The sequence below is a fragment of the Theropithecus gelada genome, chromosome 14 (genome assembly GCF_003255815.1).
Source record: "Theropithecus gelada isolate Dixy chromosome 14, Tgel_1.0, whole genome shotgun sequence".
Classification (NCBI taxonomy): Eukaryota; Metazoa; Chordata; class Mammalia; order Primates; family Cercopithecidae; genus Theropithecus; species Theropithecus gelada.
The window spans coordinates 125,350,740-125,371,216 of NC_037682.1; the positions used below are offsets into that span (position 1 = coordinate 125,350,740).

Consider the following 20,477-nt stretch of genomic DNA (forward strand, 5'->3'; position numbering starts at 1 on the left):
ATCCCTATCTGGCAATTTACCTAGAACTGCTCATGGGATGGTTTAAACCTCTGTGGGAGCCAGATGATGTAAGGGGCAGGTGAGCAAGGCTGGTGTAGAAAGAAAAGTTCATTCCAGTGGGTGTTACCAGACTGAGGGTCTCAGCCCTACATCCTGCAATTTGCTACAGAACTAGTGATCGTGAAGAAAGATGGCGGAGGCAGCCTTGCATCTTGGAGCGGCCAGAGGAGCCTGCCTGGAGGTAAGAGGTCTGCAGCTGGGGGGTATCCCACTGCACTCAGTGTGGTTTTAGAAGAAAAATTTTTCAACTTTGATATTATTTTATTGAAAAAAGTATACACAAAAACTACTTAGCTACACAAGCCCAGGTGAGCATAACAAGCAAGCCCCCCCCACCCACCTTCTTTTGTCTTGGAGTAATTTCTTGCCCATTCCAGCAGTAATATCTCAGTTAACTTGGTTCCTTTTCCTCCAGGCTCAAAACAAAATCAAACTCTTCTATTTAAAAAAAAGGAAAAAGGAAGAATTAGGTATTAATGTCTCCTCTTGAACAGGAAAGTTGTGCCAGGCACAGGTACATTTTACGTGGTGCTAAGGCGAGCAGTCATTCGTTCAAAACTATTTACCAGGTGCCAAGCTCTGTAGAGTACTGGGTAATACTAACAGGTAACTCAGGCCACATTCCCTCCCTCATGGATGTTACAGGTGAGGATGCTGACAGAAAGGTGAAGTACCATGCCCAAGTTTCATCAGCTAGTAAGTGGGAATTCATGAGGTCATTCTGGTATACGGACGATATAGGAGAGGGCCCACTCTTACCTTGGGTCAGGGGTTGGATTGATAATCTCTGGCGACTGAAGAGAGTCATATTTTTTAAGGGGCCACCAGTAGCTTTGTGAGCTTGATGATAGGATTTGAGCTCAGCCAGGGGAATGAAACGCTTCATCATCCGAACAAACTGTACATCCACCTAGTGACAATAGTGTACATGATAGAAAGATGTGTCTAGGCTGACTCTGCCCACTGTATTTTTAACCGCCTGCAGGAAGCTCCTATCTCGTCAGTATCACCTCATCTGTGTAAGTGCCGGGCTGTGTACCTTGACCTACAGTCAGCCCAATCATCTTCCTCCCCTTGTTCATCCTTCCCCTGTCATGAAATGGAAAGCAGAGTCTTTACCATGGACCACTTAGGGTTGTCCTCTTTGCTAGATGGGTCATAATGGGGATTGCTTTTCTCAAACTGTGTGTGGTCTGGGTAAGCCTCTTTCACAATCTGAAACCAAAACAAAAGTTTTGAATCATTTGCCTGCAGTTAGCTCCACAGCCAATCTTTAATCCATATCCAACTTTCATTTCTTACCCTGAACATTCTTACCCCATCTGCCTTGCTGTAGAGCCAATGGGGGCTCAGAAATTTGGAAATAATATAAAGTCTAATATATAGACTAGGAAATCAACTCTGTTTTTACAAAAATCTTAAAAATATGCTCTAAAAACAAATGGCAAAGGTTATTACTGGTACCACTGTTTTTTTCCCACCTGCACAGTTAGTAATTTTATCCTGATAAGCTTGGAGGAGCTACCATCAGGCCTGTTTTCAAGTGAGATCAAGATTTAGAGGTGGAGTGAAGTCTGCTGGTGGGACCTGAAATGAAGGCCTGCTTTGTTTTCAGTTGTTGTCATACAGGGACGGGCCAGGGCAGTTTTTCCCTACTCCTGTACAAGGGGATGGGGTGGGGGGGAGTGTACTTTTTTATTACCTAATTAAGGTGTATCCCTTTATATCTACTTAAGTTAGTCTCCCTGGAGGGAAAGGGATTCACACAAAAACCTGTCCAACTAACCTTCATAAGTCCTGCGATGCCTGGCTCTTTGCAGTTGCTATGGTAGAAGAAGGCTTCTTCTCCTAGCTTCATGGCTCTAAGGAAGTTCCGAGCCTGTCTCAGGGGAGAAGAAAGAGTACGTATCCTCCCATCAGCTGGAAAGGTCTAGCTTTTAGCAGACATCAAGTCTGCTTTTAATAGATGGGTTTTTCTTGTTTGCACTTCTCAATTCATTAGAAAGTCCTTCTCCTTTGCCAGGACACCCAGACTTTTACCAGGACACTGGCCAGAACACAGGCAAATTGCAAATTTCATGCGGCATACTTAAGGCATTTTTAAATACATTATCAGGTTTGGTTCTGAAAAAGGCAACCTTGGCCAAGAGGTTCTGCTACTGAGTAAGTCATGACGAGGAGGCAGGCATTTATCCCACCTGGGTCTCAGGGAACCTCCTCCTTACCCTCTTACCTGGTAGTTACGAACACCATCCCAGCATGTTGTCTGTTTGGGCTGTGCTTTGAGATCCTCAATGCTGAACTAGGCAAGAGAAAATAAATTCAATCATTAAACAATCCTTGGCCAGTTAGTAAGCATATATGGAAGCAGACAGTTCCTTCCCCAACAGTGAGAGGGGCCACTGGCTATAGAGGAAATGCGTAGTTCACTGGGAAGTGGCTCCACAGAGACACTTTTGTTGGGTGAATGTAAGTAAGCCTTGTGTTACCTTGTTATCCTTGCTAATTATGAGGATTAGCTGAATGGATAATCTAGATGATAAAGTAATCTGCTGGACACTTGCATTTCACTTTATATTTCTTCTATAATATTTCTGCTTATATTTTTCCCAGGCTATATTAAATTCCCTGAAATATACATCAGCTGTTGGCAGGGAGACACCTAGGAGCATAGCAGGTGGTCAGAGAAAGGTAACCTAAGATTGAGGTTGGCAAACTACAGCCTTCAGGGCAAATCTAACCCCATGCTGGATTTTGTGAATACAGTTGAACTTTAACACAACCACAGCTGTTTATGTATTATCTCTGGCCACTCTCTTGCTACAAGGGCAGGGTTGCAACACAGACTAACACGCACAAGCCTACGAAATTTACTATCTGGCCCTTTGTAGCAAAAGTTAGCCAACCCCTGCCCTAGATAGGTTCATAAACCAGTTGATGATAATAAACCCTGCCGATTTTATTCATTTTTACCTTTTTCCTACCCTTCAAAGAGAAGCTGGGGATGGAACCCCATTTAAAAACCACCATGAAGGGACTGGAGACAGGTCAAGGATCTCACCTTCACATCTACACCTTTCTCTAGTCGGCTCTCTGGCTCTGACTTCATCAGCCAGTGGCTGCTTAGATTCTTCACACAGTTTTTAGTGGCTGAAGTCTTCTGAGGGTTGGAGTCCTCCACTTCAGCTAATGCCTCACCTGAGTTCTCAGTTTTGGTGCGTTTTCCTGAGAGTCCCTTGTCTGCAACAGGAGAAGCAAAAGAAAAGATCATGCTTCTTAGAGGCAATGTTTCATAATGGAAAAAGCTTACGCTTTGGAGTCAGGCCTGGATTCAAATCATGGATCCATTACTAGCTGCAGGACCTTAATCTTACCATTAAGCAGCTTTCCTTATCTATAAAAATTAGACAAGAATACCTACCTTACAGGGTATCTTCTGGGTTATGTATTCAGTAGGATAAGAACACCTTACAGGGCTGTTCAGGATTAAAGGTCCTGGCAGTAGTCAATGTTTTCCTTTCCTCACTCTGCTATGCCTTTGCATAGGAAAAAGGAAACTAAGCACCTACTTGCAACTATTTTGAAGCTTAAATGAGATAATACAAAAGGCCTAGACAATGCCTGGCATTACAATAAATGCTCAATAAAAGCATTATTATTCTCATCTCATGCTTCTTCCCCTCTTGCTCACTGTGGCTCATGGCCCGTCTCCTTTCTGCTCCTTGAAGGTGCCAATAACAGTTGAAAGAAACAGTTCATTCAGGACATTGTAGAAATGGTGATGATTCGATTTCATCCCAAGACAATTAGAATGTGCCTGGAACACAGTAGGCATTCAGTAGCTAAGTTTGATTACTATATGACAGGGCCCAAGGTCTGTGTGTTACCCTAACCTTAACTCGGTTTATCTACATAACCTGTGAGATGTTGTACTCTTCATCTGGGAAGCATGCTCCAGATCACACATCCAGTAATGGCGGAGTCAAGATATGAGGTCAGCACCTGTCACTGAGGTCTGTCTGAAGCTACTGAATAACTATACTGCCTCTGAATTTAGTCAAAGTCCCTACATCAATTGTCATTAAATATTATTTATAGATATCTAATGCTCTGAACCCAGTATACCTTCCTAACGTAGTTTCCTGATGGCCCCTTAGTTAACAGGCACACTGCAAACACCACATATTGATACATAACTGCAACGTACTGTAGTGTATCTGGAACCCCTGTCATTACCAAAAGAGGTACTTCCTGCACCTTCCAATGTTCCTCCTCCTCCATCCACTTAGAGTGCCATCCATCTTTGTGAATATAAAAACGACCTCACGTTTTCTTAGTACTAAACTTTGCCCATGGAAAGTCTCCCATTCTTCAAGGCTGGGCTCAAATTACACGTCCTTCTCCAGGCCTTCCTGTGATTCCTCCCTCCACAACCGTAGCAATCCATTCCCCTGAACCCCATCACGTTTGCAGTTTACCCGTCACCAGGGGATTTCTGTTCTTTAGCACGCCACCTGGTATCGCAAACAGTCTTTGTGCGTCACAACCATTGCCTGAATAAACAAGAAAAAGTAACTCTTAAGTAGGAGCTTGGTGAGACACGTAAAGAAGATGGAGAGTGATTAAGGATAAGTTAATAAAAAATCACAAAGGGTTCTCTTAACAAGCAGGGAGTGAAAAATGAAGAGTATTAAACACGTTCTTCGAGAAAGGTTCTTTCCTGAGCTGCCTCTGTGCAGCCTGGGGGCAGCTCACCTGAACCAGAAGTCCCAGCCAGCCTCTTCCGAGGTCTCGACATGGTCACCCTGCAGGGGACTGAAGTGCGGAAGATTCTGGAATCAACGGAGATACAAGAAAGAATCTAATGTCCTCCAAAACCCGCGCAGAGCGAGATGGGGGCAACGAGAGGCAGCCTAGAATGTCTCCAACTTTTGCGAAACACAGACACTGTGTTGAGCCCCTCAAATCCTTCCCTCCGTTATCTGCGCCATTTCCGTCTCGCATAACCTGCCTCTAAACTCTTCTCGCTTCTTTGCTTGGTCCTCATCCAGGGACCCCTCTCTCAGTATGCAGTTCACTGGGAAGTGGCTCCACAGAGACACTTCTGTTGGGTGAATGTAAGTAAGCCTTGTGTTACCTTGTTATCCTTGCTAATTATGAGGAGCAACTGAACGGACAACATAGATGATAAAGTAATTTACCGGCTACAAACCCACCACTCCGCAGACGAGACCGCGCTCCGCCTCCCCCGCGCCGGAGGCTGTGCAGCGTAACCCCGCGGCGCTAGGTGGGCGGTGCGACTCTGCGGCGCCGAGGCCCCGAGGACTTCTGGGAATTGTAGTCGTGGCCCCCTTTGGAGCCCACCTTGCACGTGGGTTGTCAGGGCTCGTGGGAGGACTACAACCCCCAGGGTGCAGTGGGGCAGACGATGCCGGGTCGCTAGCACAGCTAGTGAGAGCGCAGCGGAGGTGGGAGGCTTTCAGGCCTTTAGCTGAACGCGAAGCTGCAGTGACGATGTTGGGGACAGGCTGCCGGCGCCTCGGGGCGAGCCTCGGCTGCCTTCCCGGCGGTCTCCGGGCCCTCGTCCAGACCGGCCACCGGAGCTTGAGCTCATGCATCGACCGTAAGGATCTCCTGGGCGGGCAGGAGGACAGGTGTCCAGAGCCCTGGCGGACATATGTCCGCGAGGGACTGCAGTCTCCCCGCTCCATCCAGTCCGCCCGGCGTCAGCTCCCCTTCCGGCCAGTCACTCCCCCGGCCCGGCTCTCTACTCCGGCCGCTCACCCCCGGCCCGGCTCCCAGCTCCGACCCGTCACCGCCGGCCCGTCTTCCCACTCCGGCCGGTCACCCTCGCCGGGCTGCCCCCTCCGGTCGGTCACCACCATCCAGGTCCCCATCTGCTCCGTCACCCCCGCCCGGGCCCCCCTCCGGCCCGTCACCCCCGCCCGGGTCCCCCTCCGGCCGGTCACCCCCGCCCGGGTCCTCCTGCGGCCGGTCACCCTCGGGTGCTTAGAGAAATGAAGAAACTTGGGACTTTGTTGTTGTTGTTGGGCTCGTTGGTTTTTAAATTCATAACAGTGGGTCATAAAGGTAGTGAGAATGTAAGAAGCTGGCTGGGTACTGATGGTCGCAGCTGAACAAGAGCTCCAGGTCATACAAGATTTGCTCACACACAAAGATGTGGTATCTTAATACCTCTGGCTATAAGACACTTTTAGTGTTGAAACTCATGCAGGAAAAATAATTATTACTGCAAGTGAGAGACTCTACCGGGGCCGACAAACTTGAGTGTCTTTAGGCTCTAAACAATAATGTGAATGTAACAAGGAGTGGTGGAGACCCGGCCAGTTTGTGACTTCTCTGCCAAGCACCTTTATAAACACTTTTTTCTTCTAAAATATTTTTAATTTATTTTAAATAAATGACAATTTTCTTTACAACAGAATAAGTCCCTTAGACATCAGATCTATAAAGTACAGTAAGGCATAGAATACTGTTTTCTTCTCCATGTCTTAAAATTCATTCAAGAGGTGCTGCCCTGGCCTAGCACTTAGAATTTGATAACCAAGATTACCCTGATTGATACCAAAGCAGATAAGGAATTATTTAGAGGTGGGTTTTGTTGTTTGCATCTTGCTTACACTTGAGTTGCTCTGCAGTAAAAGGCTTTTCCCATTTCATTTGGACTGTTTTTCTATTTAGCTTTACCTCTTTAGTATGTATCTATTGGCATCTTGAACTCTGCTAGTAACTGGCAAAGTTCATGAGTGGTGGTATTTGTTTTGTTTTTATAGTGTATTTCCTTCTGGGAACTTACGTAGTTATGTCGTATTTACTTATGCATATGATTTCCATTAAACTATTTACTTCCAATAGACTGCAACTCAGATTTATTTCTTAAGCCTGTGGTTCCTTGAACTATTTGTTTTAGGAAGTAGCTATTTACAGAAGAAGATTTGTTAGCATTTAATGAACTCTTGCTAGGATTGAAATAAAATGCATTATTACCATTGAGGTCATCCTTTGTGTGAATGGATCTTTTTATTTACTTTTTTGAGATGGAGTCTTGCTCTGTCGCCCAGGCTGGAGTACAGTGGTACAATCTCAGCTCACTGCAACCTCTGCCTCCCGGGTTCAAGCAATTCTTGTGCCTCAGTCTCCCAAGTAGCTGGGATTACAGACACACTCTACCATGCCCAGCTAATTTTTATATTTTTAGTAGAGACAGGGTTTTACCATGTTGGACAAGCTGGTCTTGAACTCCTGACCTCAAGTGATCCACCTGCCTTGGCCTCCCCAAGGGCTGGGATTACAGGCGTGAGCCACCGCGCTTGGCCGGATCATATTTATTTTTGTAACCCCAGCACTGCTACCTAGTAAACACCCAATAAACATTCTTTTGGGAATGATCTTTGAGCCATGGTCTACAGCAACAGCAACCCTTGTACAAAATTGTGTGAATAAATGGCCTGACCCCGGTCAGAGAACCATGAGTTGTTTATCCCTAACTCTGCTCGTGAGAGTAATACCCAACATAGGTTTCTGCTCTGAGCTTCTCAAGGCAGCCCGATGATTAATCCTCAGAACTCTTGATTTCTGACTTTCCTGTTTTAATGAGAGTACTGATCACAAAACACGGTGCCCTCTCCAGGTTTGCATAGCCAGCCATTACTGATGCCCGGATTTGTCCCGAGGAACAGACTCTGGCACCTGCACTTGTGTTCTTTTGTAAGGACTGCATCGCTTGTAGGCACTGAAGTAAATTATTGTCAAGTGTGGCACCATAGTCTTCCCATAATGCTCTTTTTTCTTGTTTTTTTTTTTTTTTTTTTTGAAACAGAGTCTTGCTCTGTCCCCAGGCTAGAGTGCAATGACGCGATCTCAGCTCACTGCAATCTCCGCCTCCCTGGTTAAAGCGATTCTCCTTTTTCACCCTCCCAAGTAGCTGGGATTACAGGCATGTGCCACCACGCCCGGCTAATTTTGTATTTTTAGTAGAGGTGGGGTTTTTCCATGTTGGCCAGGCTGGTCTCGAGCTCCTGACCTCAGGTGATCTGCCCACCTCGGCCTCCTAAAGTGCTGGGATTACAGGCGTGAACCATCGCGCCCGGCCCATAGTGCTCTTTTTTTTTTTTTTTTTTTTTTTTGAGACGGAGTCTCGCTCTGTCGCCCGGGCTGGAGTGCAGTGGCCGGATCTCAGCTCACTGCAAGCTCCGCCTCCCGGGTTCCCGCCATTCTCCTGCCTCAGCCTCCCGAGTAGCTGGGACTACAGGCGCCCGCCACCTCGCCCGGCTAATTTTTTTTTATTTTTTAGTAGAGATGGGGTTTCACCGTGTTAGCCAGGATGGTCTCGATCTCCTGACCTCGTGATCCGCCCATCTCGGCCTCCCAAAGTGCTGGGATTACAGGCTTGAGCCACCGCGCCCGGCCTATAGTGCTCTTTAGTGCCAGTTATAATAACCAAAATTCTAGCACTGTGGCCTCGACCTCTGGGTCTACAACTGCATTTTACTAAGTGTCTAGGATAAGAGATGTCTGGAAGTCCCCTATCCTGTTCTAGGTTGATCTGGATGTGTGTGAGAACTGTCCTTTCTCCATATGACAAGTGGAATAATGATAGAATATGCCATTCTCTAGCTGTTAAAGGCTGTACTGTGTATGGGAAATACTACAGTAGATCCAGTTTCACAGCTTCATGCTTCTTGTTGGCAACTCTTCCCTGACCCTGCCCTGGAACTCAGTATATGCAAAATCCTGCCCACAGCTTCCCTGGGACTTAATGAAGAGCAGAAGGAATTTCAGAAAGTGGCCTTTGACTTTGCTGCCCGGGAGATGGCTCCAAATATGGCAGAGTGGGACCAGAAGGTAGGAGTTTTTCTTGTGCTTAGACGTTCTAACAGATGTCTCAGGCAGACCTTTATCTTCGTCTCCTAATAATCTAAGTGTTAAATGTCTCCTCCACTTACCAACTCTTACTGCAAGTAAGAATATGGTAGTGGATGATTTTTCCTAGAAGGCATCCTGATCATCTTGTACATAACTCTTTTTTGTTACTTGAATAAAGATTTGGATATAAAACTAAGGCAGTTCTATCGATAATAAAAAGAAACTTCTTAATGCCAGAAAAAGTTTTTACAGGACCCATGTTAACTGATAACCACTGTAAGATGACAAACAGGCATGTTAAGAGAATTCGTGTGCTCTCCCATGTGCAAGCACCCTAATCCCCTCATTGAACCCTCTAAAAGGAAGGCCGTCTCTGAACCAGTTGCTGATGACCCTGCTCTCTTTTGTACATAGGAGCTGTTCCCGGTGGATGTGATGCGGAAGGCAGCCCAGCTAGGCTTCGGAGGGGTCTACGTACAAACAGATGTGGGTGGGTCTGGACTGTCACGGCTTGATACCTCTGTCATTTTTGAAGCCTTGGCTACAGGCTGCACCAGCACCACAGCCTATATGAGCATCCACAAGTGAGTGCCCAAGCTTGGAAGGCACAATGAAGTACCCACATGGGCTGACTGTGAGAGTTCAGATTCATAGGAAAAAGATTGATCTTTTGAGGCTGAGTGTCCTCAAGGAACTGGACTTACAGGGGCCTGGTGCAGTGGCTCATGCCTGTAATCCCAGCACTTTGGGAGGCAGAGGCGGGTGGATCACGAGGTCAGGAGTTTGAGACCAGCCTGGCCAACATGGTGAAACCCCGTCACTACTAAAAATACAAAAAATTAGCCAGGCGTGATGATGGGCACCTGTAGTCCCAGCTACTCGGGAGGCTGAGGCAGGAGAATGGCGTGAACCCAGGAGGCGGAGCTTGCAGTGAGCTGAGATCGCACCACTGTATTCCAGCCTAGGCAACAGAGTGAGACTCCGTCTCAAAACAAACAAAAAAGTACACGCTAGGTCTGCTGCTGCCTGTTGGACTTGATTCTGTCGTCCTGTGTTTTGCTTAGGGAATCAGGTCAGCCAGCTTTCTCAGAAATCTTATTTTGAGCTGGTACTAGGAGACTTCTCCAATAAAGTGATCGGGGTCCTCTCACCCTTTTCTTTTTTTTTTTCTTTTTTTTTTTTTAAGACGGAGTCTCGCTCTGTCGCCCAGGCTAGAGTGCAGTGGCATGATTTTGGCTCACTGCAACCTCCGCCTCCTGGGTTCAAGCGATTCTCCTGCCTCAGCCTCCTGAGTAGCTGGGATTACAGGCACACGCCACCACACCTGGCTAATTTTTTTGTATTTTTTAGTAGAGATGGTGTTTCACCATGTTGGTCAGGCTGGTCTCAAACTCCTGACCTTGTGATCCGCCTGCCTCAGCCTCCCAAAGTGCTAGGATTACAGACGTGAACCACCACGCCTGGCCCCCTCACTTTTTTCCTCAATCCGGAGATGGAACTGCCAGTGAGTTGAGAAGTAATAGAAACTACTCATAGAAAGTACATATAACTCTCTGATTTTTAGAGGCTCCTGTAACCCGACTAGAAGTAGTACAGACATCCTGGTGAGAAGTGCCTCAGCCTGGTTATCTCTGGGTAGTTCTTATTCCAGGAATATGTTTTAATCCAGCCTTTTCCTTTAAAGAATCTTCCCATTTGTGACTTTCCCCTTCCCACTCTTCTGCTTTACTGCCCTGCCCTTTGTTCTCTCTCCCCTTCTCCCCCAATTTTTTTTCTTTCCCATCTTTATTTCTGTCAATGTCTTTTCTTCTTGGTGTACCTGTCAGCATGTGTGCCTGGATGATTGATAGCTTTGGAAATGAGGAACAGAGGCACAAATTTTGCCCACCGCTCTGTACCATGGAGAAGTTTGCTTCCTACTGCCTCACTGAACCAGGTGGGTTTGCCACACTGCACTGAGATACAGCAGGGAGAGATGCTTCCTGCTCAGACGGCGTCACCGAGCACTCCTCCCAGCCTGTTGACACGTTGAGCCCCTGTTTATGAAGCTGTTTGGGTGAGGAGTGATAGAGTCCTATGGCCGGATGTCACAGGGACCAAGAGACCTATCTGGTGTGCTGGGAGGTGGACAGCGGCCTGACTGGTAAGAGCAGTTTCCACCAAGTACAGAGCGTCCCTTTGGCCACCCGGATTTTGCATGGGCACACTCTGAGCAGTGCCTGTCTGGGGAAGATTTCCTAGGAGACAGAAGTGTGCCGGGCTCTGAGCAGTGTCTGTCTGGGGAAGATTTCCTAGGAGACAGAAGTGTGCCGGGCTCTGAGCAGTGCCTGTTTGGGGAAGATTTCCTAGGAGACAGAAGTGTGCTGGGCTCTGAGCAGTGTCTGTTTGGGGAAGATTTCCTAGGAGACAGAAGTGTGCTGGGCTCTGAGCAGTGTCTGCTTAGGGAAGATTTCCTAGGAGACAGAAGTGTGCCGGGCTCTGAGCAGTGCCTGTCTGGGGAAGATTTCCTAGGAGACAGAAGTGTGCCGGGCTCCCTCGACCCCACGGAATTCTCAGCTTCTCTCTGCTGCCCTCTGACCCTCCTCAGGAAGCGGGAGTGATGCTGCCTCTCTTCTGACCTCCGCTAAGAGACGGGGAGACCATTACATCCTCAATGGCTCCAAGGTACCAGTGTGCGTCCTTCCAGAGCGCCTTGGAAACTGTTCCCAGCTTCCTCCTGACACCCTCTGGTCCCTTCCCATCTGTGCGTTAACACTCCCACAGGATTTTTATGTGTTGGGAAGAGAACCTCTGACCCATTTCTCTTTCTTTCTTCTCACTGTTTCTCTCTCTCCTAGTCTGATTCCAGATCATTTCATTGACTTCTGTCTATCCTTTTAATACTCTGTTGAACTGTATCTCTGATTCTGCAGTCACTGCAGCTACCTTTTACCCCTCCTCAGTCTCTGTGCCATTAGACCGTATTGTTAGGAGGACCCCAGTGGTGCTCCCAGATGCTGTGAGAACTCATGCATTCCCTGGTCCTTTTGCACCCCTTTTACCCCTCCAGGCCTTCATCAGCGGTGGTGGCGAGTCAGACATCTATGTGGTCATGTGTCGAACGGGAGGACCAGGCCCCAAGGGCATCTCATGCGTAGTTGTTGAGAAGGGGACCCCTGGCCTCAGCTTTGGCAAGAAGGAGAAAAAGGTGAGTGGCTGTCGAACAGGAAACAATTCAGGTTATGAGACTGCCACCTGCCAGCCCAACTCCTGCGCTATTTCAGAAAACAGGTTTGCATACTTGCTAACCTACCTTCGAAGCAGTTGTTTCTATGAGGATTTTCAACAGGAGCGTATAAAATATAATAGGGCATTGTTAAACACCAGGCCTCTGGGGAGAGTGACAGCTTTTGCCAGTGAAGTCTACAAGCCACCTGTCAGTCAGTGTTCCGACCTCCCTGCCTCTCCTTTTGGCCTGTGTTCCTATCCAGCTTCTTACGTTGCTGCGCTTTGCTGCTCCCGGAAGAGACACTGAGAGAAGACCTGGTATTGACCACAAGTCTCAGTAATGGAAGGCACGTGGTCCCTTTGTCTTCTTTGATTAAAAATAAAGTAAAACTCATTGGAGATCATTGTGGGTATTTCACAACCTAAGAAGGACACTTAGGTACTATAAGTACTTTGAAAAGTAAGGCACGTCTGGGATGAAGAACCGCCGTGGCCAGGGCATGAACAGGAGACCTGTGATTACGTAACCGTAATTGGTAGTAAGGGCTCAAGACCCATTCAGATTGTTTAGACCAGATGCTGAAAGCGGTCATCTCTCTCTAGTTTGTACTGTTATGGGGGGACTTTGTGAGAGAAGGCAGGTGATGAAATGACTCCTAAGTGTATCTCTCACAGCTCCTCAGGTTTCCATATTTTCCTACAGGATCCTTCCTGATCCTCCATAACTACAAGGCGTTATGCATCTTAACACCCCCTTCTCTGGTAACACAGCAGCCATTTCCTAGGCTTCTCCCACATGCAAAGCCCATGCTAACTCCTGGGCAGGAAGACCTTCAATAAAAGGCTTAGAAATGAAGTTTATCCTATCAACAAAAGAGAGCAAGGAAATGATGTAAAGGCAGTCATATTTTCAGAGCCAGAAAGGAACTAGATTTTAGATAATTTGTGGTTTTCAATTAGAGGCACTGAAATTGAGGGCAGTTGGTGTCACAATCCTGAAGGAATTTGTGAGAAGTGTTTGTAAGTCAGGTAGGGTAGACATTAGAAAGTAGATTCTCTTAATACATTCGGAAATGTTTAGCTGAAACAGATATCTTTCCGACTGCTGACAGGCCTTTAAACCTGAACTTTTTCTTTCTCCTCGTTTTAAGTTCTCGCGGGTCTAAGTCGCGGGTGCTGAAACCCATCCCTCACAGGCTTCTGTCTCCAGGGAAGGCAGCCCTACCTGCTGGATTGTTGGGCAGCCACACAGTCCCTGATTTTTGCCAGGTGGGGTGGAACTCCCAGCCAACACGAGCTGTGATCTTCGAAGACTGTGCTGTCCCTTTGGCCAACAGAATTGGGGACGAGGGGCAGGGCTTCCTCATTGCCGTGAAAGGACTGAACGGAGGGAGGATCAATATTGGTGAGACACGAAGGGGTGCGGCAGGGAGGTGGCAGTCCGGGACCGGCAGTGCTGTTTTCCAGCTCAGTTGGAACGTCGGCGCTCTTCCCCTCTAGCTTCCTGCTCTCTGGGGGCTGCCCACGCCTCTGTCATCCTCACCCGAGACCACCTCAAGGTCCGGAAGCAGTTTGGAGAGCCTCTGGCCAGTAACCAGGTAACCTCTCCCTTGCCTCCACGTGGCTTTCCACTCTTTGCAGCCCGGGACTTGCTCTAGGGCCCACATTTTCTAGGAGAGAAGCCAGGAAATTCCTCTGCCAGTCCCACCACTGTCCTAGCCAGAGCTTGTGCTTTCTTTCTGTCCATCTTCTCTCAGGATATCTTTACTGATACTAGAGTGTTGGGTGAGTGAAGTGGACTTAGCACTTATAAAGCAATAAATTTCCTCTAGAAAAAGCAAGAGACTGTGAAGCTTTGGATCACTTAGAGATGTCTCAGCAAGGCTCCTGCACCAGGTGCTGGTCTGAGCCCCTCAGTCTTGTCTGGTTCTCTTCTCCCTGTGCTGCAGTACTTGCAGTTCACGCTGGCTGATATGGCAACAAGGCTGGTGGCCGCACGGCTGATGATCCGCAACGCAGCAGTGGCTCTGCAGGAAGAGAGGAAAGAGGCAGTGGCCTTGTGCTCCATGGCCAAGCTCTTTGCTACAGATGAATGCTTTGCTGTAAGTGGTTCCTCTGGCTCCGCCGGGGTGGACAGGGAACAGCCGCTAGGCCCAGGGTCTTGAGAGGCGTGAGTCAGCTTTGGAACAAAGCCGTCTGGGATGCCGCGGGGATCGCCTTAAGCTGAAGGATATAAATTAACGCAGGAGCGGCCTGCGTGGGAGCTCTCATCGCTGGCTTTCAGGTCTGCTGCGTGCCATCACACACTTCATTACGCCACTGTTGTGTGGTTGTGTTCTGGGTGAGACACCACCTTTGGAGGGTTCACAGCAGCCCGAATGTAGCGCTCTGCCGTGTTTACACTGTCAGGGCGGAGCTACACTGAGGCTGCTCTGCCGCTAGGGGAACCATAACCACTTCTTAGCCCAGCCGGGGTGGCCGGGGCAGCGTGTGCCTGGCAGGTAATAAGCCAGAGGGCCGGAGGGCTTCGAGTCGCCTGTCTGGTGGGGACTGACAAGTTTGGTAGGTGAACCTCCCTTGTCTCTGACCATACAGAATGTGGAGGCCCTGTTTGAGCTTGGCTGTTTGTGGCTCTTTCATCAGTTCACGGCGGGCTGCCAGATCGTGGGCTGGGGTAGGAAGGGAAGCTGCTTGCTCCACAGTCTTCCTGGAGTCCAAGACGTCTAATCCCTGTCTCCCTGCAGATCTGCAACCAGGCCTTACAGATGCACGGGGGCTACGGCTACCTGAAGGATTACGCTGTTCAGCAGTACATGCGGGACTCCAGGGTCCACCAGATTCTAGAAGGTAAAAATTGCCAGGGGTTATTCTCTTCCTTCAGAACGGGGGCGGTATCGCTGCTTTCCCCAGTGTGTCTGTCCCCATGCCTCCCGGACCTCAGGGTCCAGTCAAGCCCTGTCTGTCTCGAGGCTTCCTCCTCCCTCCCTTTCCACAGAGCTGCTCTGGCAGGGGCTTGGTGCACAAAAACAGCTCCAGCCTGGAGTCCAGAGACTCAGCTTCGTCACCGTGGGTGGGCATCGGATCACTCTGCTATTGCTCTTCTGTAGATTTGCGAGAAGGGTGAACTGAGATGATGGATGAGAAAGCATGTTGAAAACTACAGCCGTGGTTTTCTCTAAGGGGATAGTGTGTGTGGTCCTCAGGGATCCAAGAACAGTGATGTACAGGGCGAATGTGAGCCCGTATGGTCATCAGTAGCTCTATATTGATTATCAGCCAGATGGCCTAAAAGATACCTGTCTCAATATTACTAGTGTATTTTTCAATAAAATGAACCATCAGTATGTGGGTATCTTGGTAGTCACAGACATGCTGTCTAGGAAACATGTAAGCCACTGGGGTCAGGGTCAGAGCCGGGCTGTCTCCACTCTCCACAGCCAGTGCGGAAGTCTTGAAATGACACGACTCTTGGAAAAGCGGGAGGAGCAGAGGCTTCTTCGAGTGACTTCAGTGAAGCAACGTGAGGCTGCCTTGCTGGAAACATTATATAATGGGGCTTCCCTGCCCCTTTCACAGCACTGTTTGCAAACCTCAGCCTGTGCTGGAATCGCCTGGAGGGCATGGGAGCACAGATTGCGGGCCTCAGCCCCAGAGCTTCTGCCCCAGAGGGTCTAGTGTGGGCCTGGGAATTTGTATCTCCAACAAGTCTTCAAGTGAGGTTGCCGCAGCTTGTCTGAGAAGCACACATTGAGACCCACCACTCTGGTGTTAATGTCAGAGTCACAGGCTACCCCAGGTTAGACGGCTGCTTGCTTCAAACCTCATTCCAGAAAGATGTTTATGGGCTCAGTCGCCAGGGTTCACACGGAATTCCCCAGAGCCTTTGTCCTTCCATTATTTCTCACAGAGCTTTATGTGCATGGGAAGCTTTGCCTTCATTCTGACTGTCTCTCAACCCTGCAATAATAAGCGGGAAAACATTTATTTTAGGCCACACCATCACCCACTTATAAAAGAATTGGGACATTTATCACTTTACCACTTTGTTTCATCATGGACTTTACTGTTGGATAAATCTACAATTTATGCTTTATTTGAGACGATGTAACTACTGATTGCTCGAGGGAGTTTATATTTCTTTTTACATTAAAGGCCACTGCTAAAAGTGAAGCAAATAATTAATACCCTCCTTTCAGGGAAAATGTTTTTGTTCTTTTATAAATCAGTTTTCTGATTACCAAAGAAATTTGTATTTATTGTTAAAACCTTATAAAATTAGGAAAAGTAGGCTGGGTGCGGTAGCTTATGCCTGTAATCCCAGCAATTTGGGAGGCTGAGGCGGGTGGATCACTTGAGGCCAGGAGTCGAGACCAGCTTGGCCAATGTGGCGAAACCCCGTCTCTACTAAAAATACAAAAAATTGGCCGGGCCTGGTGGCTCACGCCTGTAATCCCAGCACTTTGGGAGGCCGAGGGTGGATCATATAAGGTCATGAGTTCGAGACCAGCCTGGCCAACCTGGTGAAGCCCCGACTGTCTAAAAATACAAAAAATTAGCTGGGCGTGGTGGTGCATGCCTGGAATCCCAGCTACTCGGGAGGCTGAGGCAGGAAGATCACTTGAACCCAGGGAGGCAGAGGTTGCGGTGAGCCAAGATTGTGCCGTTGCACTCCAGCCTGGGTGACAGTGAGACTCCATCTAAAAAAAATACAAAAAATACAAAAAATTAGTTAGATGTGGCGGCACATGCTGCTCAGGAGGCTGAGGCAAGAGAATTGCTTGAACCTGGGAGGCAGAGCTTGCAGTGAGCCAAGATCACACCATTGCACTCCAGCCTGGATAACAGAGCAAGACTGTCTCAAAAAAAAAAAAAGGAAAAAGAAAAGTAAAAAAAAAATCACTCATGTTTCCACATCCAGAATGTAATTTTGGTATATCTCCTTTTAATCATTTTACTCTGCCTTTGTTGGTACATTTTTAATTTTAATTAGGATTATCTCGTATATACTGTTTTTATTCTGCCTTTTTAAACTTTACATAAGCATTTTTACTATCAGTAAGTTTTTTAAAAAGTAAATATTATTTCTGGACATTTTTCAGTACTTTGTAGAGAAGTCTCTAAAAATCTCATCTCTCCCAGGCTAAAAGCAATGATTCTGGTTTAAATCTGCAGCTACCCTGAGCTAGGCCTGGAGCAGCCTGGTCAGAGCTTTACTAAACTCTCAGACTTTGCTGCTATGAAATTCTTCCTTCTTCCTCCCTCTTACAGGTAGCAATGAAGTGATGAGGATGCTGATCTCTAGAAGCCTGCTTCAGGAGTAGAGCCCACACTTGTTCTGGCCTGGTGTTCAGTGCGACCGCAGTCAGTGTTGAGTGGTGCCATGTGGGCCACTTTCTTCCAAAGGGATCATGGATTAGACCCCAGGGCTGAGCTCCTCTAGGGCAGGACCTGCACCCTGTGTGTTGGTAGCAGCATCGTGTCTCAGACTGGAGCAGAATCCCCAGTGGAACCAGAAGAGCTGGCCTCAATGAGAAATGTGGGAAGAACACATACTACCTTGTTTTCCTAATGCCAGAAAGGTGACCAGTGAAGATTCACCATCAAACCAAAGTCCTTTCTTGGATCCACTTCATCTTGATTAGTCTGCACTTTGCTGGTTCACCGGATCCCTCCTCTAGGGGCCTGGGGACTTTCATTGAGGCTCTTCCTGACTCTAGAGCAAAGGTGTGGGAAGGGGAAATGGGGGAACGCCCTCCCGTCCGTGTCGTTTTCTGTACCACAGCTGCAGATGCAAGAGGTTTCTCTGGGTAGCACACCTCTGAATATAAATCATGATAAAATGGATATTTGGGAAACTTACTCCTAAGCTGTGATTCAGGGTATATTTCTACTTCTGGACTGCCTAAATATCAAGAGCTGAGGCTTTCGAATTTTGAATATTCGTTGGGTTTCATATTAAGAAGCCTGTGGTCTAGGAATGGTATGCAGTGTTTCTCTTCATGATAAATACTTTGAATATTTTTTTTGAATTTTTGTTTCCTTTTCTGAAGCTATGCCTCTTTTTAAATATTTTTAATCACAGTGATAAATCTATCCTTCACCACCTCTGGTTCTACTAAAGTTGATTTTTATTTTATCTGTAAGCCTTTACAACTATTTTTAAATGTTTAATTATATTTGATTAAACACTTAACTGGATTTTGGAATAATAAAACTCGTCCAGTTTGGCTTTTAAAAAGCAAGCTCCTTTAATTATTAATAACTTTGCAAACTAAGCATTGTTTATGATGTGTGAAAGTAGAATTAAAGTAAGATTCAAAGATGGGGACTTTAGGAGACCTTGTTTTGTTTGTTTGTTTGCTTTTTGTTTTTGTTGTTTTTGAAACAGAGTCTCGCCGTGTCGCCCAGGCTGGAGTGCAGTGGCGCAATCTCAGCTCACTGCAACTTCTGCCTCTGCGGTTCAAGCAATTCTCATGCCTCAGCCTCACAAGTAGCCAGGGCTACAGGCGCAAGCCACCACGTCCGACTAATTTTTGTATCTTTAGTAGAGACAGGGTTTCACCATGTTGACCAGGCTGATCTCTGAAACTCCTAGCCTCAAGTTATCTGCCCACCTCAGCCTCCCAAAGTGCTGGGATTACAAGAATGAGCCACTGTGCCCAGCCTGGGGAACTCTGTTATAACTTATCGTTACATTACTCTATCCCCTCATCCCCATTGAAAAAAATACGCAAGACATTAACCACAAGCCAATGTTTAGAGAGAACAAAATATGTGTCTGTAGCAACAACAAATGCTATCTTTTTTGAATGCACACTAAGGAACTTTTGGGCACTGCAGGAGGACAAGATGTGGGTATACTACAAAGTTTAAAATGTGTTTCTGCCATCCAAGGCCTTATTTAAGAGAGGAACTAAGAGCTGTATTGCAAGGTAATGATATATCTGTATAAAGCTGAGAAGGCAACAATCTATAAAAGCGATGAGGGAGGAAGGGATTCAAATTAAGCTTTTTATGAGAATGTATGTGGTCAGGCATGGTGGCTCGCGCCAGAAGTCCTAAATACTTGGGAGTCTAAGGTGAGAGGATTGCGTGAGCCCAGGAAGTTGAGGCTGCAGTGAGCTACAATCATGCCACTGCACTCCAGCCTGGGTGACAGAGTGAGACCCTTGTCTCTGAAGAAAAAAAAAGATTTTGTGAAAATGTGTGATTAGAATCAAGAAAGTCAGTTTCAGACAGGAAGGAACCAGGAGCAGGAAAAGTACAGGATTTATGTAAAAGCTGTTTACACTTTGGTTTAATTGTGGTTTGGGGTTGGCATGAGACAGAAGGAAAATAGAAGCTGAATCTGTTTGGAGAGTTGTGAAAGCCAAGGGTGGGGCTTTGTTTGGTAAGCAATGGAGAGCCATGAAAGGATTTTAAGGCAGGAGATAGGAGATTGATTCATTCATAAGAGCATTCTGGAACGCATATGTGGGATGAATATGACTGAGGCAAGACAGAAGATAAGACATACCAGTCAATGGGTTCTTGAAATAGTCAGGGAGGCCGGGCGCGGTGGCTCAAGCCTGTAATCCCAGCACTTTGGGAGGCCGAGACGGGCGGATCACGAGGTCAGGAGATCGAGACCATCCTGGCTAACACGGTGAAACACTGTCTCTACTAAAAAATACAAAAAAACTAGCCAGGCGAGGTGGCGGCACCTGTAGTCCCAGTTACTCGGGAGGCTGAGGCAGGAGAATAGTGTGAACCCGGGAGGCGGAGCTTGCAGTGAGCTGAGATCCGGCCACTGCACTCCAGCCTGGGCGACAGAGCAAGACTCCATCTCAAAAAAAAAAGAAAAGAAAAGAAATAGTCAGGGAATGGGGCAATTCCCGCTGAACGTGGAAGGTGGAAGGAAAGACAAGCGTTAGGAAATGCAGACCTGTCTGCTGTGGACCTTGAAGACCTCACTAGTGGTCAGGCTGCTTCCTGGCGTTCCAGTCCTGAAAAGCTTCTATTTTGACCCAAAGCAAAAGCAAACACTATGTTAATGTCTTCCTATGTGTCCCCTTCATAAGATTTAGGTGAAATGATAGTTATTAAAAGTGCATTTCTCAGTATCACTCTCAGTATTTAGAGATTTCAGTTCCCCAGTACCCTGGCAAGGGATTTGACAAACATAGCAAGAACATCGTGAACTTTGAGCTAATTTATATCATTGTTCATTTGTCTATTTCATAAATAAAAGCAAGAGAAGCAGAGCAACAAATGTCTTAAGGAAAGCCCGTGTGTCAGGGGCCACGCAGGTGCAGAACACACAGGTAACCACATACAACTTTGCT

General features: G+C 47.2%; 2 protein-coding genes across 9 annotated transcripts; one reads left to right on the forward strand and one right to left on the reverse strand.

The window, feature by feature from the left end:
• Positions 1–300: 300 nt before the first annotated feature.
• THYN1 (thymocyte nuclear protein 1) lies at positions 301–5,337 on the reverse strand. 8 transcript variants are annotated; one of them, XM_025358074.1, is made up of 9 exons: positions 5,262–5,328; positions 4,816–4,892; positions 4,539–4,613; positions 3,122–3,300; positions 2,294–2,362; positions 1,847–1,939; positions 1,180–1,275; positions 820–970; positions 301–498 (listed from the first exon to the last, which is right to left on the reverse strand). In XM_025358074.1, exons 2-9 carry the CDS (start codon positions 4,856–4,858, stop codon positions 452–454), a joined length of 753 nt encoding a protein of 250 aa, XP_025213859.1. In that variant the 5' UTR covers positions 4,859–4,892; positions 5,262–5,328; the 3' UTR covers positions 301–451. The 8 variants fall into 8 exon arrangements, with proteins under 8 accessions (XP_025213859.1, XP_025213860.1, XP_025213862.1 ...); XM_025358075.1 differs by having other exon boundaries at positions 4,816–4,875; positions 5,262–5,307; XM_025358077.1 differs by lacking the exon at positions 4,539–4,613 and having other exon boundaries at positions 5,198–5,337.
• A 137-nt stretch (positions 5,338–5,474) lies between these two features.
• Positions 5,475–18,174, forward strand: ACAD8 (acyl-CoA dehydrogenase family member 8). Its single transcript, XM_025356832.1, has 11 exons — positions 5,475–5,683; positions 8,825–8,925; positions 9,361–9,530; positions 10,773–10,882; positions 11,534–11,610; positions 11,996–12,133; positions 13,423–13,558; positions 13,654–13,751; positions 14,103–14,255; positions 14,898–15,000; positions 17,422–18,174. The coding sequence occupies exons 1-11, from the start codon at positions 5,575–5,577 to the stop codon at positions 17,472–17,474; spliced, it is 1,248 nt and encodes a 415-aa protein (XP_025212617.1). The 5' UTR covers positions 5,475–5,574; the 3' UTR covers positions 17,475–18,174.
• Positions 18,175–20,477: the final 2,303 nt, after the last annotated feature.

What these genes read in the sequence shown, in the direction of transcription:
- ACAD8 (XM_025356832.1), top strand. Translation starts at nt 5,575, where the DNA reads ATGTTGGGGACAGGCTGCCGGCGCCTCGGGGCGAGCCTCGGCTGCCTT. An exon ending in GCCTATATGAGCATCCACAA is followed by an intron (nt 9,531 to 10,772) that starts GTGAGTGCCCAA and finishes TGTACCTGTCAG; the next exon opens with CATGTGTGCCTGGATGATTG. An exon ending in ACATCCTCAATGGCTCCAAG is followed by an intron (nt 11,611 to 11,995) that starts GTACCAGTGTGC and finishes TTACCCCTCCAG; the next exon opens with GCCTTCATCAGCGGTGGTGG.
- THYN1 (XM_025358074.1), bottom strand. Translation starts at nt 4,858, where the DNA reads ATGTCGAGACCTCGGAAGAGGCTGGCTGGGACTTCTGGTTCAG. An exon ending in AGAAAGGTGTAGATGTGAAG is followed by an intron (nt 2,363 to 3,121) that starts GTGAGATCCTTG and finishes TCTCTTGCCTAG; the next exon opens with TTCAGCATTGAGGATCTCAA. An exon ending in ACAACCCTAAGTGGTCCATG is followed by an intron (nt 971 to 1,179) that starts GTAAAGACTCTG and finishes TATTGTCACTAG; the next exon opens with GTGGATGTACAGTTTGTTCG.